Genomic DNA, 27,924 nt, shown 5'->3' with positions numbered 1-27,924 from the left:
CGGCTAAGCTGGTCCTCCAGAAAGATGCCACCTCAGCCACCTCTGGAGGCAGAGCTGGCAGGGACAGTGACGACACTGGCCGTGTCTTGGACGCACTTCTGAGCAGGAAGGGCAAAGTCAGACGCGTTGGAAGGTGTGGGGAGAAGATGAGTGAGTTTCAAGCCTGGAATCGTAGCTTCTCGGGAGACAGAGACCGGAGATGGTTGGTTCAAGACCAGTCCAGGCTGAAGGTTCATGAGACGCCTTGATCTCAGCCAACGGCTGGCTGGAGTGTTACGGGCTTGTCACCCCTAAGGAAGCGCCAATAGGAGGATTTCAGTTCAGGCCTGTCCAGTGTTGCTAGAGGCAGAAAGAAGTTAAGGGGTTGTGGGAGGCTGAACACAATTCTGGAAGTGTATTCTAGGGAGATACAGGAAGTGACAGCGTGCAGAGTACAAGGGAGGAGGTTTTGAAGGAAGCTGTCCTGGTCTCTGAGCACCACTGCAAGGACCAGTAACAGTTATTTCTTCGTAAGTGCAGCCTTCTCTGGACTCTGCCTGCCCCGACTCCTGTGGGCGCTCACTCCTTTGTCCCAAGGAGCAGTAATCCATGCGGGAGCCCCCAGCTTTGCCCCTGGTTCCGGCCGTCAGTCAAGGATGCCGGTCCGTGAAGGCAGCCGGGTGCCACGGAGATATCGCCTGCTTCTGATGCCCAAACGTGTATTACAAGTTTTCTAATAATTTAATACAGTAGATTTAAAACATCGCATTAATGGAACGAACACCAGCCAATTCCTAAATCGTCCTAGCCACATTCGAGATGTAGCCACACGGAGGAGGCCTGGTGCTCTGGCCTGGGGTTGAAGCTGGACTGAGGAGTCCACCTCCTCGCTTTGCTTCCGTTTCCGCCTTGCTCTGCCTCCCCCAGGACTAACCCCTCAACTAACCCCAGGTCCCCGCCTATCCTGCCCAGCCTCTGCTTCTAAGCGCCTGAGAGTAAGACTTAAATCTACCTCTTCGATGGTACTGAACGAATACACTTCTCTTTCATTTAGTTCTTAATTTAAATTAGCAACAGATTTCAATACATTTCATTGCAAACAAGAAAGGATTTCTAAATATTCTTACTTTTTTAGAAAAATATGTAACAGTTATTCATCCTTAAAATAATAACAGTTAGTCTGAAGGTCTGAGAGCCATTTTACTACAAACATAAATGCGAGTTTATATGTTTTCATTTTTGGTGTATTATATTTTCAGAACTTATCAATCATGACATTTTAGATATTTACTAAAAGTAAATGTTATTGCTATATAAAACGTATTATTGCCAGCAATAACGTTTTGCGGCCCTCAGAGCCAGGAAGGTGCACATTGGCACTGCTAAGCATCGTTTTGAGCAATTGGACCCAAAATGAATTCAAACAATGAAAACTCAAAGCCGCTTGGCCTGGCTCTCTTGCTGCTAACGAGAGGAACGGCAGCCTTGGTCAAGGTGGCTCAGAACTGACAGAGGGGGCTTCATTGCTGGGAGTTACACACACACACACACACACACACACACACACACACACACGAAAACCCAGGGCCCAGCGCTTGCCCGTGCCTGCCCAGGAGCGTGGCCACGGCCAGCAGAACACACTGGGCACTGTGAGTGTGCACTCGCCACTGCCAGGAGAGGCGGCGTGGGCACACTGTGGCTGGGGGAGCGTGGCGGGCACACTGTGGCTGGGGGGGCGGGGCGGGCACACTGTGGCTGGGGAGGCGGATTCGGTGTGGCGGGCACACTGTGGCTGGGGGAGGCGGAGTTGGTGTGGCGGGCACACTGTGGCTGGGGGAGGCGGATTCGGTGTGGCGGGCACACTGTGGCTGGGGAGGCGGATTCGGTGTGGCGGGCACACTGTGGCTGGGGAGGCGGATTCGGTGTGGCGGGCACACTGTGGCTGGGGAGGCGGATTCGGTGTGGCGGGCACACTGTGGCTGGGGAGGCGGATTCGGTGTGGCGGGCACACTGTGGCTGGGGGGGCGGATTCGGTGTGGCAGGCACACTGTGGCTGGGGGGGCGGGGCGGGCACACTGTGGCTGGGGAGGCGGAGTTGGTGTGGCGGGCACACTGTGGCTGGGGGAGCGTGGCGGGCACACTGTGGTTGGGGGGATGGATTCGGTGTGGCGGGCACACTGTGGCTGGGGGGGTGGGGCGGGCACACTGTGGCTGGGGAGGCGGATTCGGTGTGGCAGGCACACTGTGGCTGGGGGCGGTGTGGCGGGCACACTGTGGCTGGGGGGGCGGTGTGGCGGGCACACTGTGGCTGGGGGGGTGGATTCGGTGTGGCAGGCACACTGGCTGGGGAGGCGGTGTGGCGGGCACACTGTGGCTGGGGGGGTGGATTCGGTGTGGCGGGCACACTGTGGCTGGGGAGGCGGTGTGGCGGGCACACTGTGGCTGGGGGGGTGGATTCGGTGTGGTGGGCACACTGTGGCTGGGGGGATGGATTCGGTGTGGCGGGCACACTGTGGCTGGGGGGGCGGTGTGGCGGGCACACTGTGGCTGGGGGGATGGATTCGGTGTGGCGGGCACACTGTGGCTGGGGAGGCGGTGTGGCGGGCACACTGTGGCTGGGGGGGTGGATTCGGTGTGGTGGGCACACTGTGGCTGGGGAGGCGGATTCGGTGTGGCGGGCACACTGTGGCTGGGGAGGCGGTGTGGCGGGCACACTGTGGCTGGGGGGGTGGATTCGGTGTGGTGGGCACACTGTGGCTGGGGGGATGGATTCGGTGTGGCGGGCACACTGTGGCTGGGGAGGCGGTGTGGCGGGCACACTGTGGCTGGGGGAGGCGGATTCGGTGTGGCGGGCACACTGTGGCTGGGGAGGCGGTGTGGCGGGCACACTGTGGCTGGGGGAGGCGGATTCGGTGTGGCGGGCACACTGTGGCTGGGGAGGTGGATTCGGTGTGGCGGGCACACTGTGGCTGGGGGGGCGGATTCGGTGTGGCGGGCACACTGTGGCTGGGGAGGTGGATTCGGTGTGGCAGGCACACTGTGGCTGGGGGGGCGGATTCGGTGTGGCGGGCAGGGGGCCAGCCTGGTCCACCTGCTACTTGGCCCGGGGATGTGACGAGGACAGGGCGGGCGTGAGCCATCGCCAAGGGTGGAAATCCTACAAATGCAGGGCAATTCCGCGGCACGGGCGTCTCACTGACAGCTTATCCAGCGTGAGCTGCAGTGGATGAAGATCTGCTTGCAGTGACGCCAAGTACCCCGGCCAGCAGGGCCCGGACCAGGGGGCCCCTCCCTCCCGCAGGCCTCCAGGGGGCCCCCTCCCTCCCGCAGGCCTCCAGGGCGCCCCCTCCCTCCCGCAGGCCTCCAGGGGGCCCCCTCCCTCCCGCAGGCCTCCAGGGGGCCCCCTCCCTCCCGCAGGCCTCCAGGGCGCCCCCTCCCTCCCGCAGGCCTCCAGGGCGCCCCCTCCCTCCCGCAGGCCTCCAGGGGGCCCCCTCCCTCCCGCAGGCCTCCAGGGGGCCCCCTCCCTCCCGCAGGCCTCCAGGGCGCCCCCTCCCTCCCGCAGGCCTCCAGGGCGCCCCCTCCCTCCCGCAGGCCTCCAGGGCGCCCCTTTCCCTCCGGCAGGCCCCCCTTGAGCCCCCGGTCGGTTCGGAGAACGCCCTTGACGGTGCCATACTTTCTCAGCCAAAGCCAGCGCTGCCTTTCACGCACCATCTCCAGAGGTCGGCGAGCCGCACCGGGCACTTGGGCTGCGCTTCCAACGCACGGCGAGTCCCGGGCTGACGTGGATGGAAAGCGAAGAGCCCATCGCGCTGGGGTCTGTGAGGGGGTCGCCATTGCCGGACACGACTGGAAATCCCCAGACCAACGCCGCGCCTGCCCACTCCCGCCCACGGCACCCACGCCCCCCTCCCCTCCCGCCCACGGCGCCCACGCCCCCCTCCCCTCCCGCACACGCCCCCCTCCCCTCCCGCCCACGGCGCCCGCGCCCCCCTCCCCTCCCGCCCACGCCGCCCGCGCCCCCCTCCCCTCCCGCCCACGCCGCCCGCGCCCCCCTCCCCTCCCGCCCACGGCGCCCGCGCCCCCCTCCCCTCCCGCCCACGGCGCCCGCGCCCCCCTCCCCTCCCGCCCACGCCGCCCGCGCCCCCCTCCCCTCCCGCCCACGGCGCCCACGCCCCCCTCCCCTCCCGCACACGCCCCCCTCCCCTCCCGCCCACGGCGCCCGCGCCCCCCTCCCCTCCCGCCCACGGCGCCCGCGCCCCCCTCCCCTCCCGCCCACGCCGCCCGCGCCCCCCTCCCCTCCCGCCCACGCCGCCCGCGCCCCCCTCCCCTCCCGCACATGGCACAGAGGCTCACAGCCCCCCTCCCCCGGACTCCCCTGGCCGAGCTGACTGGACCCTGTCTGCTCTCTCCAGACGACAAGCACCGCACAAGGACTGGCCGGGTCTGGGCCGCGACCTCTGCCCCCACGAGCTGTGTCCGGCTCATCATGGACCGTGGCGGTGTGGAGAGTCAGTGCACACACACACTCACCGTGGCGGTGTGGAGAGTCAGTGCACACACACACTCACCGTGGCGGTGTGGAAAGTCAGTGCACACACACACTCACCGTGGCGGTGTAGAGAGTCAGTGCACTCACACACTCACCGTGGCGGTGTGGAGAGTCAGTGCACACACACACTCACCGTGGCAGTGTGGAAAGTCAGTGCACACACACACTCACCGTGGCGGTGTAGAGAGTCAGTGCACACACACACTCACCATGGCGGTGTGGAAAGTCAGTGCACACACACACTCACCGTGGCAGTGTGGAAAGTCAGTGCACACACACACTCACCGTGGCGGTGTGGAGAGTCAGTGCACACACACACTCACCGTGGCGGTGTGGAGAGTCAGTGCACACACTCACCGTGGCGGTGTGGAAAGTCAGTGCACACACACTCACCGTGGCAGTGTAGAGAGTCAGTGCACGCACACACTCACCGTGGCAGTGTGGAGAGTCAGTGCACACACACTCACCGTGGCAGTGTGGAGAGTCAGTGCACACACACACTCACCGTGGCAGTGTGGAAAGTCAGTGCACGCACACACTCACTGTGGCAGTGTGGAGAGTCAGTGCACACACACACTCACCGTGGCAGTGTAGAGAGTCAGTGCACGCACACACTCACCGTGGCAGTGTGGAAAGTCAGTGCACACACACACTCACCGTGGCAGTGTGGAAAGTCAGTGCACACACACACTCACCGTGGCAGTGTGGAAAGTCAGTGCACACACACACTCACTGTGGCAGTGTGGAAAGTCAGTGCACACACACTCACCGTGGCAGTGTGGAAAATCAGTGCACACACACACTCACCGTGGCAGTGTGGAAAGTCAGTGCACACACACACTCACTGTGGCGGTGTGCGCACACACACACTCCCTTCTCCCGGCACTGACCAGCTGCACACGTGTTCGCTGATCCTTTATGACAAGCATTGGGTGTGTCTTAGCCTGGCGAGGGGCGTGCAGAGCTTGATGCGGGCACAGGAGACTGATAACAGCCGGTGAGGTGGCAAGGCGCTGGTGACCGCGTCCGGGCCCGGAGCGCGGCTGTTCCGCTCCCTCTCCGTCCTTCCGTGTGGTGGACGCCGCTGATCTTTTGTGCACAAGGACTTGGGCCGGTGTTGTCATTTGTCTTGGTTTTCATATTTCAGTTGTGGGGAATTTGAAAAGGTCCGCCTGCCCAATACCTCATTGAATTAATGAAAAAGTCTCTTCTCCCAGGGAAACATGGCCGAGCCCTTCTTCCCACCCCTCCCGCCTCTGACTGCACTGCTGTCGGGGGCCCGGGCTCCACACCCGCTGACTGGCTTGCTGGAGACGCTCAACTTTTGCCAGTCACATGACGCTGCTCCTCTGTGAGCTTCGCTCCTTGACTTTCCATTTGGAACTCAGTGTGGAGGCGCCGAGGCCTCTCAGGTGTGCTGAATGGGGCGCTGGGGCCTCTCAGGTGTGCTGAATGGGGGCGCTGGGGCCTCTCAGGTGTGCTGAATGGGGGCGCTGAGGCCTCTCAGGTGTGCTGAATGGGGGCGCTGAGGCCTCTCAGGTGTGCTGAATGGGGGTGCTGAGGCCTCTCAGGTGTGCTGAATGGGGGCGCTGAGGCCTCTCAGGGCTGAATGGGGCGCTCGAGGCTGGGGACAAGGAGAGTGCGGGGCAGGTTCCTCTTCAAGCTCAGGCTCATATTGGTTGGACGTTCTGTGAGGATTCTGACACCGTGAGGGGGGTTCCCTGAGGGGGGCTGGGTTGTCACAAGGAAGGGGTGCGCTGACTGAGGACAGCGGACACGGCACGGGCCGGGCGGCGTCCCTGCCCCCTGTCTGGTGCTTTCCCATCGGTGCGGTGGCCCCAGGCATGACAGGGCGGAGCTTCCCTGCTTCCGCTGGGGTCCTCGTTAGAGACCGTCGCCCCTGTGTCGCGCCTTGAGCGCCTGTCGCCACCTCCCAGCTCCTAACTCTCATCTCCAGATGTCCTGACTCAACTCTGTGCATCTCGGATGCTCAGAGTCCGGGTCGAGCTCATCACGACACGCACTGCCCGTGGACGGATTGCGTAAACGAAAGGTGGTTGTTTTCAAGGAGTTTGTTTTGTTGGGCCAAGCAAAATTTCAGGATGCGGTGGACTTGGGTCTTTCTGGATAAGTGAAACCATCCTCTCCGCCCCTCCACCGGGCGCTGCACGAGAGACACTGCCTGGAAGAGCTCGGGCCTGACACTCGGGGGCCTGACTCGGGATACGTGTCTGCCTGCCGGGGGCCTGTGGCTCTCTGTGCCTCTGACACACACACGCGCGCACACACACGTGCGCGCGCACACACACAACGCTCATTGTGCTTATTGAGATGGGAGTGGTCAGTCTAGGACATCGGCCTCCGTTTCACACGTGGGCTTCAGTGGCTGCTCCCTCTTTCAGACTTCTTCTTATCTTCCTCCTGTTGATTACAGGAATGCCCAAACCAAAGCAGCAATCTCAGTAATACAACAGAAGAGGTACTATTGAGAAATAGAACAAAAGAAGCAACCATTTGTCTTGTTTTTCATGGACAACATGCAAGTCTATAATTTTCTTCTGATTCTTTTGTTATCCTCAAGTGTGTGTTTATTGTCTAGATAAACACAGATGCAGTTAGAAGGATAAGGCCAGCTTCAGGTGAGGATGGGCAGAGTCAAGTGACCAAAGAAAGGTTGGGCCAATGTTTTCTGCGAGCTTTGAGCGTCAAAAGAACAATAGAAGGGAGAAAATGTACCTTATTCCTATTATACTTCTGGATTAATTGGTTCTGTTCTTCTACTTACCTTTATTTATTTTTTAATCTCTAAAGCTCTCTCTTACTTGGTTTCATCAAGGAGTCAAGTTTACCTACAACCTTTTACTAATTTCTGCTCTGTAGGTACAAGGTTGCAGGTTGAGGATGATTGTAGACAGGAAAATTAAGGTGTTAAAAATGTAGCAGAGGGCTGGGAATATGGCCTAGTGGCAAGTGTGCTTGCCTCCTACACATGAAGCTCTTGGTTCGATTCCCCAGCACCACATATACAGAAAACGGCCAGAAGTGGCGCTGTGGCTCAAGTGGCAGAGTGCTAGCCTTGAGCGGGAAGAAGCCAGGGACAGTGCTCAGGTCCTGAGTCCAAGGCCCTGGACTGGCAAAAAAAAAAAAAAAAAAAATGTAGCAGAAAGTAAAAGAAAACTTTTTTTTCCCCAATGCAACTCATATTTGCTTCAAACAAAAATAAATTCTGAAAAGCAGAATAGAAAAGTAAATGATTCTCCAGAGAATAATCGGGAGATTCAGATCCATTTAGGAGTGACCCTCAAACTCCCCGCCATGGCTTGAAGTTACCACACGCGTTGTAGAGCTACATGGCGAGGATGCATTCGGGTTACAAAGGGAGGTGGGCGGTTTGTCAAGCCGCTGACTTGAAGTTGGAATCCCATCCCGAGCTGGGCAGGAGGGCTCGGTGACCAAGAAGGGTCTTGTAGGTGGGGTGGGACTTAGAGGGAGGCAGGGAGCTAGAGGTAGGCTGTGGGAGGAAGCTCTCTCGAGATCCCTGTGGAGAGATCTTGTTCATTTCTGACCTACAGAACTGTGAGGTGATAGAGTTGCATTAGTTTAAGACACGAGCCCTGGGGAGCTTTGTTTCAGGCATGAAAGAAAACCAGCCCCACCTCCGAGCTGGGTGGGTGGGAGGGACGTCCTAATCCACCCCTGTGGGGCTTCCATTCCGCGGCACCCAGCCTAATGGAAAATGAAACCCGCATAGCCAGTGTTATAAGAACAATACTGATCTTTGCATGCGTTAAATTCTTAAAATTCTAATTATCAAATTATTTTCTCAAGATGTGGACTGTTTTCCTGGTTTGCTCAGTGTAAGGTATGGTTTCATCTCCTCTGCTAGATGGGCTAATTTTATGAAGTGTTGTGAATCTTCTCCATCAGAATTAACTGTATTTTCTCCATCAGAGTCAATTGTATATTCTCCTGTTTTGTTTATTTGTTTCGGCAATACTGAGGTCTGAACTTGAGTCTCCCTGGTGGGGCAGTCATTCTAACACTTGAGCCGCACCTCTGTCCCTTGTATTTCTAATAGTTTACCTGGTCAGTCTTACATTAAACTTACCCAGTATCTTGGAAATATTGATGCTGGCATCATCCAATGGCAAAGAGAAACCGAAATGCATTAACCAAGTGGTGCTGTGTTGCACTGTAAACTACTGAACCTAAGCCTTATTACTTTTCTTCTGATATCACAGCTCGAATTCAGGGTCTCAAGTTCTTGCTCAGATTTGATTGCTTAGCTGGTGCTAAGCACCAGAGTCAGGCCTCTGACCAGTTTTTTATTTTATTTTATTTTATTTTTACTGGTTAGTTTGGACATGGAGTTTCCCGGACTTTCCTGCTCTGGCTGGCTTCAAACCACAACTGCCCTGGATAGGATGGAAGGCACGAGCCACCAGCACTCGGCTCCGCGGTGTGCGACAGACAAGGTTTACCCCTCCGTCTCCCTGAGCTCCTCCACATGGACGCACGGCCTCCCAGGGGGAGGGGAGCCACAGCGGTGCCGGCCAGCCACTCCTCAGGGCTGCTCCGAGCCTGCTGCCCTCTCATGACCCGCAGCCGTGGGCAAAGAGAGCGTGGCTCAAGGAAGCGCGTGACCAGTCAGTCCACTCGCTCAGGAAAACAGTGTCTTCCTTTCACAGGCGCCAGAAACGTCCCCAGTGCTCACTCCACCTTCCGCAGGGCTCTAGGCCCCCCTGGGGGACGACGTGGAGCGAGCCGGTGTTCACACACAGCACGTGTGTCCCAGCACGTGGCCCCGGGGGGCTCAGGCCTGCCGAGGCTGCGGGAGAACGAGGGCTCGGCAGTTTCCGTGTGTACACGGCACACTGGTGGCCGAGATGGAAGCATCCAAGAGGGGCGTGCACGGAGGAAAACTGTGACTCCACAAGTGTTCCTTTAACAGTCTGCCTCAGAGAGCCACCGGAGTGAGATTGCTGCTCCTCTGAGCCTGTAACACGCAGAAGCCAGGCTGCGCTGAGAGGCTCCCAGTCACTGCTCCTCTGAGCGTGTAACACGCACCTGTAACACACAGGCGCCAGGCTGGGAGGCTTCCAGTCACTGCTCCTCTGAGCGTGTAACACGCACCTGTAACACACAGACACCAGACTGGGAGGCTTCCAGTCACTGCTCCTCTGAGTGTGTAACACAAACCTGTAACACACAGACACCAGGCTGGGAGGCTCACAGTCACTGCTCCTCTGAGCGTGTAACACGCAGATGCCAGGCTGGGAGGCTCCCGGTCACTGCTCCTCTGAGCGTGTAACACGCAGATGCCAGGCTGGGAGGCTCCCGGTCACTGCTCCTCTGAGTGTGTAACACACACCTGTAACACACAGACACCAGGCTGGGAGGCTCCCAGTCACTACTCCTCTGAGCGTGTAACACGCAGATGCCAGGCTGGGAGGCTCCCAGTCACTGCTCCTCTGAGCGTGTAACACGCAGATGCCAGGCTGGGAGGCTCCCAGTCACTGCTCCTCTGAGTGTGTAACACGCACCTGTAACACACAGACGCCAGGCTGGGAGGCTCACAGTCACTGCTCCTCTGAGCGTGTAACACACAGACACCAGGCTGTGCTGAGAGGCTCCCAGTCACTGCTCCTCTGAGTGTGTAACACACACCTGCAACACACAGACACCAGACTGGGAGGCTCCCAGTCACTTCTCCTCTGAGTGTGTAACACACACCTGTAACACGCAGACGCCAGGCTGGGAGGCTCCCAGTCACTGCTCCTCTGAGCGTGTAACACGCAGATGCCAGGCTGGGAGGCTCCCAGTCACTGCTCCTCTGAGTGTGTAACACGCACCTGTAACACACAGACGCCAGGCTGGGAGGCTCCCAGTCACTGCTCCTCTGAGCGTGTAACACACAGACACCAGGCTGTGCTGAGAGGCTCCCAGTCACTGCTCCTCTGAGTGTGTAACACACACCTGCAACACACAGACACCAGACTGGGAGGCTCCCAGTCACTTCTCCTCTGAGTGTGTAACACACACCTGTAACACGCAGACGCCAGGCTGGGAGGCTCCCAGTCACTGCTCCTCTGAGCGTGTAACACGCAGATGCCAGGCTGGGAGGCTACCAGTCACTGCTCCTCTGAGTGTGTAACACACACCTGTAACACACAGACGCCAGGCTGGGAGGCTCCCAGTCACTGCTCCTCTGAGTGTGTAACACACACCTGTAACACAAATGCCAGGCTGGGAGGCTCCCGGTCACTGCTCCTCTGAGTGTGTAACACACACCTGTAACACAGATGCCAGGCTGGGAGGCTCCCAGTCACTGCTCCTCTGAGTGTGTAACACACACCTGTAACACAGACGCCAGGCTGGGAGGCTCCCGGTCACTGCTCCTCTGAGCGTGTAACACACACCTATAACACACAGATGCCAGGCTGGGAGGCTCCCAGTCACTGCTCCTCTGAGTGTGTAACACACACCTGTAACACACAGACGCCAGGCTGGGAGGCTCCCAGTCACTGCTACTCTGAGCGTGTAACACACAGACACCAGGCTGTGCTGAGAGGCTCCCAGTCACTGCTCCTCTGAGTGTGTAACACACACCTGCAACACACAGACACCAGACTGGGAGGCTCCCAGTCACTTCTCCTCTGAGTGTGTAACACACACCTGTAACACGCAGACGCCAGGCTGGGAGGCTCCCAGTCATTGCTCCTCTGAGCGTGTAAGACACACTTGTAACACACAGATGCCAGGCTCGGAGGCTCCCAGTCACTGCTCCTCTGAGTGTGTAACACACAGACGCCAGGCTGGGAGGCTCCCGGTCACTGCTCCTCTGAGTGTGTAACACACACCTGTAACACACAGACGCCAGGCTGGGAGGCTCCCGGTCACTGCTCCTCTGAGTGTGTAACACGCACCTGTAACACACAGACACCAGGCTGGGAGGCTCCCAGTCACTGTTCCTCTGAGTGTGTAACTCGCAGATGCCAGGCTGTGCTGAGAGGCTCCCAGTCACTGCTCCTCTGAGTGTGTAACACACACCTGTAACACAGACGCCAGGCTGGGAGGCTCCCAGTCACTGCTCCTCTGAGTGTGTAACACACACCTGTAACACACAGACACCAGGCTGGGAGGCTCCCAGTCACTGCTCCTCTGAGTGTGTAACACACACCTGTAACACACAGATGCCAGGCTGGGAGGCTCCCGGTCACTGCTCCTCTGAGTGTGTAACGCACCTGTAACACACAGACGCCAGGCTGGGAGGCTCCCAGTCACTGCTCCTCTGAGTGTGTAACACACACCTGTAACACACAGACGCCAGGCTGGGAGGCTCCCGGTCACTGCTCCTCTGAGTGTGTAACGCACCTGTAACACACAGACGCCAGGCTGGGAGGCTCCCAGTCACTGCTCCTCTGAGCGTGTAACACACAGACACCAGGCTGTGCTGAGAGGCTCCCAGTCACTGCTCCTCTGAGTGTGTAACACACACCTGCAACACACAGACACCAGACTGGGAGGCTCCCAGTCACTTCTCCTCTGAGTGTGTAACACACACCTGTAACACGCAGACGCCAGGCTGGGAGGCTCCCAGTCATTGCTCCTCTGAGCGTGTAAGACACACTTGTAACACACAGATGCCAGGCTCGGAGGCTCCCAGTCACTGCTCCTCTGAGTGTGTAACACACAGACGCCAGGCTGGGAGGCTCCCGGTCACTGCTCCTCTGAGTGTGTAACACACACCTGTAACACACAGACGCCAGGCTGGGAGGCTCCCGGTCACTGCTCCTCTGAGTGTGTAACACGCACCTGTAACACACAGACACCAGGCTGGGAGGCTCCCAGTCACTGTTCCTCTGAGTGTGTAACTCGCAGATGCCAGGCTGTGCTGAGAGGCTCCCAGTCACTGCTCCTCTGAGTGTGTAACACACACCTGTAACACACAGACACCAGGCTGGGAGGCTCCCAGTCACTGCTCCTCTGAGTGTGTAACACACACCTGTAACACACAGATGCCAGGCTGGGAGGCTCCCGGTCACTGCTCCTCTGAGTGTGTAACGCACCTGTAACACACAGACGCCAGGCTGGGAGGCTCCCAGTCACTGCTCCTCTGAGTGTGTAACACACACCTGTAACACACAGACGCCAGGCTGGGAGGCTCCCAGTCACTGCTCCTCTGAGTGTGTAACGCACCTGTAACACACAGACGCCAGGCTGGGAGGCTCCCAGTCACTGCTCCTCTGAGCGTGTAACACGCAGATGCCAGGCTGGGAGGCTACCAGTCACTGCTCCTCTGAGTGTGTAACACACACCTGTAACACACAGACGCCAGGCTGGGAGGCTCCCGGTCACTGCTCCTCTGAGTGTGTAACACACACCTGTAACACACAGATGCCAGGCTGGGAGGCTCCCAGTCACTGCTCCTCTGAGTGTGTAACACACACCTGTAACACAGACGCCAGGCTGGGAGGCTCCCGGTCACTGCTCCTCTGAGCGTGTAACACACACCTATAACACACAGATGCCAGGCTGGGAGGCTCCCAGTCACTGCTCCTCTGAGTGTGTAACACACCTGTAACACACAGACGCCCGGCTGGGAGGCTCCCAGTCACTGCTCCTCTGAGTGTGTAACACACACCTGTAACACACAGATGCCAGGCTGGGAAGCTCCCGGTCACTGCTCCTCTGAGCGTGTAACACGCAGATGCCAGGCTGGGAGGCTCCCAGTCACTGCTCCTCTGAGTGTGTAATGCACCTGTAACACACAGACGCCTGGCTGGGAGGGTCCCAGTCATTGCTCCTCTGAGCGTGTAAGACACACTTGTAACACACAGATGCCAGGCTCGGAGGCTCCCAGTCACTGCTCCTCTGAGTGTGTAACACACAGACGCCAGGCTGGGAGGCTCCCGGTCACTGCTCCTCTGAGTGTGTAACACGCACCTGTAACACACAGACGCCAGGCTGGGAGGCTCCCGGTCACTGCTCCTCTGAGTGTGTAACACGCACCTGTAACACACAGACACCAGGCTGGGAGGCTCCCAGTCACTGTTCCTCTGAGTGTGTAACACACACCTGTAACACACAGATGCCAGGCTGGGAGGCTCCCGGTCACTGCTCCTCTGAGTGTGTAACACACACCTGTAACACACAGATGCCAGGCTGGGAGGCTCCCAGTCACTGCTCCTCTGAGTGTGTAACACACACCTGTAACACACAGACACCAGGCTGGGAGGCTCCCAGTCACTGTTCCTCTGAGTGTGTAACTCGCAGATGCCAGGCTGTGCTGAGAGGCTCCCAGTCACTGCTCCTCTGAGTGTGTAACTCCCAGACACCAGGCTGCGTTGAGAGGCTCCCAGTCATTTTCTGGAATTGTTAATTTATCTAACCCATGTCATAAAATTGTACATGCATGGACATGGGTAAGAGAAATAACGCCAAACAAAGTAGGCAACGTGGGATCAAAATGGCAAAGTCTTTTTATAGCAACAATTAAACATCTGTAAAGACATCTCTAACGAAAAGTTGAGAATTGTGTCTGATATTTAACCAGTAGCTTATAGTATACACTAAGGAAAAAAGAAACACAGGAGAACTGAAAATAAAAGCACACAGAAAGGAACGTCAAGAAAAGAGGAAGCAAACGTCAACCCAAAGAAAGAGTTGAAATTTAAAAGGTTTCCTCAATAACCAAGTTACCCAGGAACCAGCTGGTCTTCTGTTTCAAATGGAGGATTGTGAGTAAAGAAAACTGGTGGCCCGACCCTCTCTGTTGGAGAGTGTTGAGGTGCCGGACTCTCAAAATCCTGTGCCCACTAAAGATCTACCTGCTTCCTCGTTTTCTTATGAGACTGAGAGAACCACGGAAAGTGTATTATTTTGTCAATGTTCTATAAAAGGGACAGAAACGAACTTGAGTTACTCTCGGGAGTATGGCAACTATCATTTGAAAAATGACTAATAAGAACACAAAGATATAATATTCACTCCATCAAAATAGTAATTTCTTCAAGGCAGTTTCTCATTGTTGGCAGTTAGAGAAGCCCTGGAAATTACAGTACATGTTGTTTGTTTTTTTAAACTTGTTTACCGATGGCATTCTGAGAAGAGAGTATTCTTCTAATGGTTGAAGCATTTCTAAATAACTATTTCTTTGCATCTCACAACTTTCCTTTATTCTAAAATGTTTTATTTCTGCACAAAGGTTGCATGTAGATGCAAAGATGAAAGACGCTGGTATGTTTCAGTCACTTTGATTCAATAATAGCTTTGTGAGAACCCTGTTGAACTCAGCAAGGATAATTTGAGGTTTATCTTCAGAGTTTGTTTTTCGTTTGTCTTTGTATGGGCTCTTCAAGTGTTTATAGAAATGCCACAAAACTGAAGTCTAGGAATAAGAAATATCCTTGGCTTACTCACACTGGCAATGAGATAAAATGGTTCATAGTAGGACAGTTGAAAGAATAAGACAACGAATAGATCACAGACTCTTTGGACCTTGTTTGGTCCCCTCCTGGGTCTTTTTATTCTGCGAATCTACATGTTTTCAAGTACACCTAGAAGAGGGTTATGACACTGAGTGTCTGTGTATGAAGACGACATGAGGAAATGCAGGGAAATCTGTTGGATAATAGAGGGCTGGGGAAGATGGAGAAGAGCAATAAAGCAAACAAGTCTGACTAAACTGTAATTTATGAACAAATGAAGTACCACAGTGACACTGTATATGCAATTAATATGCACTAAAAGTGAAAATAATTAACGACAGAAAAGTAAAACAGGTGGATGGAGGTGATCGAGCCAACAGAGATGGCGGGGGAGTTTGAATATGGTCAGAGAACATAACGAGCGTGAGTGAAGATGGAGGCAGGAAGTCTGTGAGGGACGAGGGCGCGAGAGGGATGTGGGGGGTTGCATTGGGGGATCGTGTGTGTGTGTGTGTGTGTGTGTGTGTGTGTGCGCGCACAGATGTAGTAGGTATGGATAGAAATATCACAAGGAAACCCCAATGAGAGTTGGAAGCATGCTCAATCCTGACTACTTCTATGCTCCTTCGATGTGTGTATTTACTATCTATGTAGGCATAGAGGTTTCTGCTTTTCCAATTATTTAAAGTTCATCGGTCTGTTTATAATGACTTGATGTCCAGATTAGCCTACATGTCACTGGTGTGTTTCCTTCAAGCTAGAACCTGTGTCTTGTGACACACTCCTATTCCAGCTTGAAAGAATTCCTACAAGGAATGCTTTGAAGGGAAGGAAAATGAGCCTGGACTTGTGGGATGGCCCATGTCCCCCGGCGGTGCACAGTGCGCAGGTTCACAGTTCCTCCAGCTTCCCGATCCTTTCCTTCATGCGTATGAAGAACTTCTTCATCTCTTCTGCGCAGCTTTGCTTGAATCCTGCTTTGCCACGCCACAATTATGTCTGTTGATGTTCCCATGCCATTTTCTTGGAACATCTTCTCTAGAATGCATGAGGCCTGTGCTTGTTTGTGCCAGGGAGGTGAATTTCTTACAAATAACAAGTGATCAGGTCTTGTGTCCCAACATCAATAGACACCTTCCAGAGCAAAGACATTCAGGATCATCTTAAGAATATGGGTTGACTTGTTGACTAATATTCTTTTTCCTGTCAGAATATTACGTCCAGGGAAAATGATTGTGGCACGCTATTTACAGGGAGCAAATCTCTGTATGATCTATAATTATGAGAGATAGCATTAAATTTTGGTTCACTGCCATGAAAGCTATCAGCAATTATTTCTAATAGGTTAAGTAGTTTCTTTGCTGTCGCTTAATTTTCACCTTATCACTTTGAGTAATTTCAAAGGGTTCAAGTGAGCAGGAAGTCACACCGCTCCGGAGAGTCAGACTTGGCAAGGAACTAGAAGTGGCGTGAAATTATGGCGTAAAGGAAGCTTTTGGAGGAAAGAGAATAAGTAGAAGTCAATTTAGTAGAAGAAGAAAAGTGACATCTTCTGTGAGTGTCTGCTGTAAACACTTAACGACGTCTGCTATAAAAACCCAGAACTCAGAACAAGGCTTCTTTCACCTTCTCCGGGGAAGCGGTGTCTGTGGGCTGGGCTGGGAGGTGACGGGCCAGCCTCAGGCACTGTGAAAGGGCTCCTTTTACCCAGGAAGAATTAGCAAAGTAAAGGCGGAGGCTTCTGGTTTAGGAGACAATGACTAGCACCAGCTAGCAAGTGATACAGCCAATGCTGACATACTCGGCTTACTTGGGAATATTCTCTTATTAGTCGACTAGAAACCGTCACCATGGCCAGCTGGTATACACCTTGCCGAACAGTAATTTGAAGTCCACTGGCTTCTGAAACTGTCAGGCACAAGTTTTGCGATGAGTTTGCAAGAAAACACTCAAAATGGAAACATCAGCTCATTAATGAGAGCGTTAGGGGGTTGTTGGCTTCCGCTCTGTTGAAGGTCATGGAGCAGGGATGGAAAACCCAGCCAGCTCTCCCCAAACCACTCTGGCTCACTGTCAATTAACCTTGCACTGCCGGGAGCCCTTCCAGCCCAGCCCCCGCGGGCAGGGACCCCAGACCCAAGCCCGCCGGTGGCTGCGCAGGCTCCGGTGGGGGACTCCACCTCTCCAAGCATGGACGGGAAAGGCCATCTAGACCCTCGGCGGGCAGGATCTTCTTGGACATGTTGCGGGAGTTACTTTTGGAAACTGGTTCATTTAAGATTGAACTTCTCTTTTTCAGATAGTTTGTAGGAAAAAAAAAGATGTGGCAGACAAATTTCCTGTCTATGCTTTCTTCTGCTATACAAGAATGACATTACAAAAATGTTCATTAATTAAAGGGAATAAAGGTTCGTGTAACATGTCTCTGCACACGTGTCTATGTGTATCACATACATATCACATGTATCAGGCTTTTGTGCATGTGTGCGGCTGGGTATATGTGTATTCTTTATAAAATGTTTATGATCTATATGTATGTCTGTCATGTATATACACATTTATGGAAATGTGCTAAAACTGGAGATAATCATCACTGGGTGGTAGAATGGCTGATTTTAATTTTCTTATTTATGTTGACACTTTTATACCTTTTAGAAATGCTTATATTGCAGACAATGAAAAATTTATAGTCCATGTGCTTGGCTTTCATAAATTTTGTCCTCGGGTCTGTTCCACTTGTCCTCTTTTTCCCTTTGGAAAGGATCTACGTATGATTCACGTCCAGGGACTTTCCAGGCCCGGTGGCCGTGGTGTTCCACGGGCCCTGCTTCCCACGGGCTTCCTCCAGCTGAGAGTCCCTGAGTTCTCTCTGGCGATGTGCGCGTCCCACTGAGGCAATGCATGGTGGGGAGAATCCTGCAGGAGTCTACCTGTGAGCTGGGCGGGTCACGCGAGCGGCGGCACCCAGCTGCGCTGCCTTTTCCTGAAGGTCTATGACCGACGGCTGTTCAAGTCCAGCCCCGTTGCAAACAGGTTGCCATGAGCAGCGAACACGGATTCCTCCACCGGCTGATGCCAGTGTTCTGGCCGGGATGACAGAGACCGTGAGCAAAGGGACAGCACGGAAGACAGAGCCTGGGCCCGCGTGCAAGCCGGACACGCGTTCTCCCACCCACGCCATGCCCCCAGCACTTTTGCTTGTGTTTTGTGTGTGAGACACACTGGCCTCGAGCAGGGAACCTTCTGCCTCTGCCTCTCGGCTGGATCGCAGATTTGCCACATGGAACACTCCGGTGTACCAAGGAGAAAGGCTGGGGCCGGGGCCTCGGGGAATCAAGGTTCATGTCCATGTGCCGTGTGCACCTGTGCACAGAGCCCCACGTGGGGGTTTATGGGGTGATTTTCGTGCACCTGTGCTTTGCCTGCTCCCGCAGGAGGTCATTGTGTGAGAGCTGAGAGGGTGTCAGGCCTCGGAACCGCTCAGATCTGCGTGCTGTGCTCGCTCTAGAGGTTGGGGACACTCAGTCGGGTCTCGAAAGCCCTCCTAAGGGTGGCCGTAGCTCCCGGTGACAGCAGCGCTTCAGCCCTTTCCTCTTCACCTCACGCAAGCAAACGTGCCACCTCGTCAATCTCCTGAGTTAATTGCACACAGATAAAAATGTTTTTCAGAATTTATGTTTGCTATTTGTTAAAGAGTAACTATGAGTTTCTAAACTAATGGCTTCAAGTAATAGAAAAACAACTTTGTGAAGCCTCTTTAATAATTTATACACGATATGGAAAATGAAAATGAAACCAACACGGTTTCCCTCAAACTCCCAGATGCTACCGGCACATTCCTGGGCAGCCCCGCTTCACGGGGTTCATCGGGACCCTCGGCGGTGACCCCCATGCCGGTGCCGCGCAAAGCGGTGCTGTCTGCCCGAGGCCCCTGGCTCCTTTCAGAAACCGTGACCTTATGCGTCTTCCTTTCCTTAGCAACGCTCTGTCGTCCTACCGCTGGGTTGTTCTTCTTGTTGCTTCTTTTGTTTGGTTTAAATGCCAAGAAGTGAACCCAAGTTCTCAAACACCCTAAGCGTATACTCACCCAGTGAGTGTGCCTCCTTTCTCTTCTCTTTTCCCTCCCTCCCTCCCTCCCTCCTTCCCTCTCTCCCTCCATCATTTTTGCGTCTGCTCGGCAGTCTGGCTTGTTCGCTGTCCTCTTGCCTCTACCTCCCAAGTGCAGGATTCCAGGTGTGCAGCCTTGGTCTCCTCCCACGTGACAATGGGCACGGCCAGTAAGGGCTCCGCGCCCTATGCCCGCCCTGCTCTCCTCTCTAAACTGTGTGTTAGGGACATGTATTTCTCTCTTTGGAAGGGAGGAGGAGAAACAGGCTTACAAACTGACTTTACAGAGCAGCAGCTGGGAATCTTAAGGGTGCTGATTCAAGTTGGAAAATTGATAGGCTAGAAATAATGCATTTAATTTGGAGTAACATAAAAATCAATTTTAAAAGCAGCAGGGTAGGGAAGCTTTTTAAGAAGAATTGGCTTTAAGAACCACTAGGGAACAAAATAGCCCAAAAGGCTATAAAAATACTTCAGTAATCAGTGAAATCATAGATTAACAAAAATGATTTGGAGTGATTTGGTTACATATGAATCATTGAAATTCCTATTTTGAAATAAGACAAAAGAACTAATTGTAGGTAGGTTGATCTAAAAGCTAATCTAAGTAAATATTTATGTATCTATATTTATATGTTAGGCTACTCCCATAAAAGCAATGTCACATTAAATTATTACCCTAAAATTTTCAAATATTGACAGAATATGAAATAATAGCACAAGGAACATGATATATATATATATATATATATGTATGTATCTGCCCATTAGATATAAAGATTAAAATTTGAAGCGGTAACTGCTTTACAACTCTACATAAAAGTATAAACAAACACACACTCTAGATTTAGAAATTTAAGCAGCTGGACCAATTTCCCTTCCTCCATTATTCTTCAGAGTAGTTTGAGATGCCTCTCCGTTTCACCTCGGAGTTCTTTATCATGTATCTCCTGTTAGCACCGCTAAGAAAATAAATAAATAATAATAGTAATAATATCAACCCACACTGTGCGTTCTCCGGGCCCCACGGTGCAGCGCGTGCCGGGCGTGGGGCTGACGGGACCGTCTGGCCGCTGCGGCCTGGGAGGCGAGCCCGCCGGTTGCTCCGCTCTCTGCAGGTGGGCAGGAAGTCCTGGAGATGGGCTGTCCGGAGGGGCACGGAAGCCGACAGCCTCCGGTCTGCACGTCACCTGGGTCCCTAGGGAAGCCGTGGCCCGCGTGGCTGCTGCGGCCGGGGGGTGTGGGTCCTGGGCGGCCTGCGCTCCTGGAGCCGTGGTCCAAGGCGACGGTCGCCCACGCGGGGCCGCTCCCGCCCCTCGTCCGCCGAGCGAGCCCTCGGCGCAGCCCCTGGTTCAGAGGCTGCCGGCGGCTCCCATCTGGGACGGCCGGGAACACCGGCTAGCCGAAGTTTCCCAGCCCGGGCTTCACCCGATGGCAGGGGCCTGGCCGCTGCAGTGGCAAACCACGCCGTCTCGCCGTCTCTTCTCCCTCCCGCCCCCTCAGCTGAAACAACACGCTAAGTGTCTCTCTGTGGGCGGAAGCTGTCGTTATATAAATACGAATATATTCTCCATCAGCCAACCTTGAGCGCGCGGGGGAGACCCGTTCGCCGCAAGCCCTGCGCCCAGCATTTGGTTCTGGGGTTCAGTCATGCTGTAGCTGAAAGCCGGTAGCCTCTGCCCGCAGCTCCCTGTGCCGCAGACCCCTCTGTGCGGCCTCCATCCTGCTTAGTGGGCGTTCCTTCCCGAGGCCGACCCCTTGACGAGGTGGCTTCCCGTTTGCATGTGTGTATAGGAAATGCACGCAGACCGGCGGCATGCACATGGGGGAACGCCAGCAGCGAGCACTGCGGAATATTGATGGTGCCCTTCAGCACGTGTTTTGCCATTTGCGCCGTCCTTGTGGAAAAGCAAACATAACTTAGGCAGATTTCAGTATTAGCCTCACCAACACTTTGAATTCGTTTCAAGTCTAAAAGAAATGGATGCTATTTCCTTGGACTTTAAAGAATCCTGTTGTTTCTCAGCGTATCAGTGGCTGGCGGAAGCATTAGCACCCCGTGAATCAGTCATGATGGGGAGGCGGCCGTGGCGGCTCCCGAGGGTGAACCGGACAGTCGACGGGCTGCCCGCGACTTGAGGACTGGAGGGAAGGGAGGACGGATGGGTGGTTCCCTGTGCTCCTCGTTTCGACTGCTTTTCTCAAACACGAGCTTTGTTTGCATGTTAAAGGGGGGAAGCGTGCTGATTGTTGCTTATGGAGGAAATGCCTGACAACAGTAAATAGTAGTATTTCTGTGAGCAGTGCGGTGTCAATTAACAGAAGTGTAAAATCCTGCATTACTGACAGATGGCAGCGCTGGGCTGCCAGAGAGGGAAGGGCCGGGTCACCGGAGCTGCTGCCTGCTGGACGGGGCCGGAGCAACTTGCTGGACGGCGCCGGAGCTCCCTGCCGGACGGGGCTGGAGCTCCCTGCCGGATGGGGCCGGAGCTCCCTGCCGGATGAGACTGAGCTCCCTGCTGGACGGCGCCGGAGCTCCCTGCTGGACGGCGCCGGAGCTCCCTGCTGGACGGGGCCGGAGCTCCCTGCTGGACGGGGCCGGAGCTCCCTGCTGGACGAGACTGAGCTCCCTGCTGGACGGGGCCGGAGCTCCCTGCTGGACAGCGCCGGAGCTCCATGCGGGGACTTTCTGAGTAGTTCAGAAGTAGCTCCACATTGAGCTACGAAAGAAAGCAGGGCATCCGGTTTTACCATGAAAACCTTCTGAAGTGGGTGAGGATTTGGAGGAAGAGGACGAGGACTTGCGTGCGTCGTTTATTTAGTAGCGACGAGCCTTTCTGGAAACCCACCGGGCGCGCACACAGGGGTCACAGAGCTCTTCATACAAAGCCACCGGGGAGAAGCAAGGACCGGACGCGCTCTGCTGCCAGGCGTTCCCACGCGGTCTGGCCGTCACCTCTCGGCGGCAGCGCTGTCACACGCCCAGCGTGACGTCCGCCCTCCGCGCGCGTGAGAGCCGCGTCTGGGCAGGCCGGGGGCGGCTCGCGCTTCGCCCCGTAGGGCAGGGCTCGGGGTGTGGGAAAAACCTGCGGCACTGTGTCTTACACAGAAAGCAAGCTTGCAAATGATGCTTATTTTAAATAAGCATTAATAATTAGAGCTGTTTATTATTATCACGTTAGCATGCAGAGACTCAAAGCTTCACGAAGTCGACATCATCTGCCCTCTGCAATTCTCACCTAAGGTGATAGAAGATAAGCAAGTTGATGAAAACAGTAGTGCTGATTTTTTTTATTAATCGCCTAAGGTTATAGAACCCATAAGTGGAAAAACCAGAATGTAATTCAAATCTTCCTTTCTATGAGAGAAATGAGTTGTAATTTATAAATTTCTTAATGTCTCTGAGCCTTGATTGACTAATAATGCATTTGTAGACAATTAGATAAATAAGACTCTTTGAGAGCCATGAGCAGTATCGAGGCTGCAGGTGGGGTGCTTTCTGTCCCCCGCTGTCCTAGAGTTGAGGAGGAAACGGCAGCGAGTCTGCCCATGGTCGGAGCAGAGGGGGCGCCTTCACTCCGAGATGGGCAGACCCGACAGCTTTTCCACCAACGCCCTCTCCGCTGCTGTGAGCGGAGCCCCAGTGTGGGGTTCAGGGGGTTCCTGACGGGCAGGTGGGGTGCCGTGCGCATGAGTGCCGGGCCGGGTGCTCGCCCGGGCGGGGGCGGGGGGGGAGGGACTTGTGTTCAGACGGGCGCAGGCAGGGCTCTGCACCCCGGTGGCCGCAGGGGGAGACTTCGCTTGCCTCGGCAGGTCTTCGTTGGCCTAATCCCTAGCCCAGCTTCCCACTGAAGTGTACCCTCGGTGCACACATTTTTCTTTGTTTTTGCGACCGTTTTCCCGGCGAGATGAGGTTGGTGGTGGTATTTTCGGTGCCCTCCACGAGGGCAAGTGCTCACAGAGCTGGTCTGCTGGCTGGCCTTTCACTGGTGGGGTTTTCAAAGAACATGCTGGCTTGTTGTTTTTTGTTTGTTTTTTGTCTATTTGCTGGGCTTAAGAAAGGTGTTTAAACATGAGTGGACGAAGTGGTCATGAACGGAAGATTCCTGGCTCCCAGTCTTCAAGGAGCGCTGCCCTGCTGAGCGCGCCCTGCCTTGCCTTCGCAAGGCCACCTAACCCGCAAAGAACGCAGACGCGGGCGTCTGATTCCAGGTCATTTGAGCTGATGGGGTGAGGTGAAACGTCCCAACTGAAGGGTGATTCCCAGCAAGCACTTCACAAATCCACCGCACGCGGGGTCCGTGGTGGATGACAGCGGGCCTGAGTGGGGGCCTCGGGGTCCTCGCTGTTGGGTAGTGCCGAGGGCAGGGCGCGAAGCGACCAATACGCAGGCGAGCAAGTGGACAGGGAAAGCGTTTTCCAGTCCTCATTTCACAACAGCGGCCGCTTTCCAGGCACACACCACAGCAGGTCCCGGTCGGAAGAGGAGAGCCGGAGGGAGAAGGCCCCCCCCCAGGTGCTGGGGGCCTCCGCGGGAGAGGCCGGGCCTCACCGTTATAGGTGTGCACTCCATCTGGAAGCGGACAGGACGAGGGACACCACGCCGTCCACCCCGACTGGCTGTGACCGTGCTCTGTAGGGAGGGAAACCATGCCTTCCTTTAACATACGCAGCAGAACACACGGCCTTCTCTTCTGCTCCGGAGACAGAACGATTCCAAGGTGTTTCAAGAGATGAAATAGTTGCCAATACGAGCTTTGCCATCAGCCAGGTCCGCGAGGCCCCCGATTCCTGTATTTCTCATCCAAAAAAACAAAAAACCTGCTTAATTTTCCTGAGGATTATCATTTTTCTCCCCTGCATGGTTAGGGTAATAACCAGCACAGGATTGTTGGGCCCTCAAGGAGATGCTGTCTGTAAACGTCCCGGCAGCGTGGAAGGACGGGGATGGTGGAGAGGGCGAGGCTGGCAACTCTGGGTCTCACACCCCTCTCTGTGAGTGACAGCGGAGGGGGGCGCGTGGAGGGCAGAGCTGAAGCGCTGGATGGACGTGCGGTGGCGGCGGTGCGAGAAGAGGGGCGTGAGGCAGGCCTGGGGGTGCTGGGAGGGAGAGGTTGTCTGGCCCAGGTGAGTAGCACCGACGGCTTTTGAGGCAGACGGGTGTCTCTGGGAATCGCCCGCAGGTTGTGCTGGGGGGGGGCAGCATCTGGAATGTTCCGCTGGGATGAGCCGGCCATGGGCCTGCGTCCAGCCAAATGCCACCACATCCGAGAGCGTGGATGCGAGCGCGACGCAGGGGTGGGGGGACTTTCACGCCACCGGGCCACGCCCCCCTCCCGGAGGCCCTGACCCCCTCCCTGCTGAGAACGTGCCTGCCGTCACCCTCCCAGCGTGGTGCTCTTCCCCCCCCGCCCCCCGCCCCGGGGTCAGCTCGTCATTGGCACGGGGTCAACACACTCTGCTGTTGGAGTAAGGAAAGCACCCTCGGGGGCCATTCCAGGGCGCCATGGCTTGTTAGCATGGCGGAGGGGCTGACATTCTTGCTTGTGTTTTGCCTCTAACCTATTCTCATAGCAATTTGGGATGAAGAAATATATTATTGTATGAGCCCCAGCAGAAGGGTCCAGCTGGGCTCCATTTGTGATGAGAGACTACCTGAATACGGTCACATCTCAGCCTGGTTGCCTTCTTCAGAAGAGGGATTCTGTCGGCAGAATTTCTCTTCATTAGGCCTCTTTAACACCACCATTAATTAGTATCTATGCCATTGCATGATCTTGCCCGTACTGATTTCACGTTGACTGTACATTACCAATATGTATATAGATAAAGCACATTTCTATACATAGAATCCTCATCAGTATTTTACACATGCATAGTAGAGTCGATAACATGTAAATTATACACCTATATTTCCTATTATACATGTTCTCTTGCCAACCTAGAGAAGCGGTATCTTTAATAATATGAAAACATATTTCTCTCTGTAGACATCCCTAACATTTTTGGTACATTAAAGGATATGTTTCTGCTGATGAGGAAAAACGTTGAGCATCCTGGAGTATTCCTGGAATATTTACATACACTCTCTAACTCGGTGGAAAGGTCACCAGGATTTAATTAAGATTCCCTCGACGTTCTTGGCGAGCCCCAGGGAGCCGAGGTCTTCGCAGCCGCACGGTGGTCGTGGTGGTCTGGAACTCCGGCTCGGGACATTTCAGTGACAAACGCTCCCACTGGAAACGCAGGCGTGTGCGTCGTGAGCGACACGCGTGCCAATCGTTTGCGTGTGCGTCGTGAGCGACACGCGTGTGAGTCTTTTGCGTGTGCGTCGTGAGCGACACGCGTGCGAGTAGTTTGCGTGTGCGTCGTGAGCGACACGCGTGCCAGTCGTTTGCGTGTGCGTCGTGAGCGACACGCGTGCGAGTCGTTTGGGGCGATCGCTAATTTGATGCGTCTCATCTTCAGTGCTTTTAGAGCTTCTGTGCTGGTGGATGAGGAGGCAAAGCCAAAGGCAGATTGAAAAATCTGGACGGCATACGTGCTGGTGTGGCCTTGAGAAACCCCAGCGCCGTGTCCTGCAGCACCGTGTCCCTCAGCGCCGTGTCCCTCAGCTCCATGTCCCTCAGCGCCGTGTCCCGCAGCACCGTGTCCTTCAGTGCCGTGTCCTGCATGAACCGTGTCCCTCAGCGCCGTGTCCCTCAGCACCGTGTCCCTCAGCGCCGTGTCCCTCAGCGCCGTGTCCCTCAGCGCCGTGTCCCTCAGCACCGTGTCCCTCAGCGCCGTGTCCCTCAGCTCCATGTCCCTCAGCGCCGTGTCCCGCAGCACCGTGTCCTTCAGTGCCGTGTCCTGCATGAACCGTGTCCCTCAGCGCCGTGTCCCTCAGCACCGTGTCCCTCAGCGCCGTGTCCCTCAGCGCCGTGTCCCTCAGCGCCGTGTCCCTCAGCGCCGTGTCCCGCAGCGCCGTGTCCCGCAGCGCCGTGTCCTTCAGTGCCGTGTCCTGCATGAACCGTGTCCCTCAGCGCCGTGTCCCTCAGCACCGTGTCCCGCAGCGCCGTGTCCCGCAGCGCCGTGTCCCTCAGCGCCGTGTCCCGCAGCGCCGTGTCCCTCAGCGCCGTGTCCCTCAGCGCCGTGTCCCGCAGCGCCGTGTCCCTCAGCGCCGTGTCCCTCAGCGCCGTGTCCCTCAGCGCCGTGTCCCGCAGCGCCGTGTCCCTCAGCGCCGTGTCCCTCAGCGCCGTGTCCCGCAGCGCCGTGTCCCTCAGCGCCGTGTCCCTCAGCGCCGTGTCCCGCAGCGCCGTGTCCCTCAGCGCCGTGTCCCGCAGCGCCGTGTCCCGCAGCGCCGTGTCCCTCAGCGCCGTGTCCCTCAGCGCCGTGTCCCTCAGCGCCGTGTCCCGCAGCGCCGTGTCCCGCAGCGCCGTGTCCCTCAGCGCCGTGTCCCGCAGCGCCGTGTCCCTCAGCGCCGTGTCCCTCAGCTCCGTGTCCCTCAGCTCCGTGTCCCTCAGCGCCGTGTCCCGCGCGCCGTGTCCCGCGCGCCGTGTCCCGCAGCGCCGTGTCCCTCAGCACCGTGTCCCGCAGCGCCGTGTCCTTCAGTGCCGTGTCCTGCATGAACCGTTTCCCTCAGCTCCGTGTCCCTCAGCGCCGTGTCCCGCAGCGCTGTGTCCTTCAGTGCCGTGTCCTGCATGAACCGTGTCCCTCAGCGCCGTGTCCCTCAGCACCGTGTCCCTCAGCGCCGTGTCCCGCAGCGCCGTGTCCCTCAGCGCCGTGTCCCGCAGCGCCGTGTCCCTCAGCGCCGTGTCCCTCAGCGCCGTGTCCCGCAGCGCCGTGTCCCTCAGCACCGTGTCCCGCAGCACCGTGTCCCTCAGCGCCGTGTACCGCAGCGCCGTGTCCCTCAGCGCCGTGTCCCGCAGCGCCGTGTCCCGCAGCGCCGTGTCCCGCAGCGCCGTGTCCCTCAGCACCGTGTCCCGCAGCGCCGTGTCCTTCAGTGCCGTGTCCTGCATGAACCGTGTCCCTCAGCGCCGTGTCCCTCAGCACCGTGTCCCTCAGCGCCGTGTCCCGCAGCGCCGTGTCCCTCAGCGCCGTGTCCCGCAGCGCCGTGTCCCTCAGCGCCGTGTCCCTCAGCGCCGTGTCCCGCAGCGCCGTGTCCCTCAGCACCGTGTCCCGCAGCACCGTGTCCCTCAGCGCCGTGTACCGCAGCGCCGTGTCCCTCAGCGCCGTGTCCCGCAGCGCCGTGTCCCGCAGCGCCGTGTCCCTCAGCGCCGTGTCCCGCAGCGCCGTGTCCCTCGGCGCCGTGTCCCTCGGCGCCGTGTCCCGCAGCGCCGTGTCCCTCAGCGCCGTGTCCTGCAGCGCCGTGTCCTGCAGCGCCGTGTCCCTCAGCGCCGTGTCCTTCAGCGCCTTGTCCCTCAGCGCCGTGTCCCTCAGCGCCGTGTCCCTCAGCGCCTTGTCCCTCAGCGCCGTGTCTCTCAGCGCCGTGTCCCGCAGCGCCGTGTCCCGCAGCGCCGTGTCCCTCAGCGCCGTGTCCCGCAGCGCCGTGTCCCTCAGCGCCGTGTCCCTCAGCGCCGTGTCCCTCAGCTCCGTGTCCCTCAGCGCCGTGTCCCTCAGCGCCGTGTCCCTCAGCGCCGTGTCCCGCAGCGCCGTGTCCCTCAGCGCCGTGTCCCGCAGCGCCGTGTCCCTCAGCGCCGTGTCCCGCAGCGCCGTGTCCCTCAGCGCCGTGTCCTTCAACGTTGTGTCCCTCAGCGCCGTGTCCCGCAGCGCCATGTCCTTCAGCGCCGTGTCCCTCAGCGCCGTGTCCCTCAGCGCCGTGTCCCGCAGCGCCGTGTCCCTCAGCGCCGTGTCCCTCAGCGCCGTGTCCCTCAGCTCCGT

The 27,924-nt window shown here is 56.4% G+C and overlaps 1 protein-coding gene across 1 annotated transcript; it reads right to left on the bottom strand.

Annotated features, from left to right (window-relative positions):
- Positions 1-320: 320 nt before the first annotated feature.
- LOC125347833 (extensin-like) lies at positions 321-3,784 on the bottom strand. Its single transcript, XM_048340788.1, has 3 exons — positions 3,688-3,784; positions 1,579-3,136; positions 321-339 (listed from the first exon to the last, which is right to left on the bottom strand). The coding sequence occupies exons 1-3, from the start codon at positions 3,782-3,784 to the stop codon at positions 321-323; spliced, it is 1,674 nt and encodes a 557-aa protein (XP_048196745.1).
- Positions 3,785-27,924: the final 24,140 nt, after the last annotated feature.

Source organism: Perognathus longimembris, chromosome 3 (genome assembly GCF_023159225.1).
Source record: "Perognathus longimembris pacificus isolate PPM17 chromosome 3, ASM2315922v1, whole genome shotgun sequence".
Taxonomy (NCBI): Eukaryota; Metazoa; Chordata; class Mammalia; order Rodentia; family Heteromyidae; genus Perognathus; species Perognathus longimembris.
This window is presented reverse-complemented; position numbering and strand designations above follow the sequence as displayed.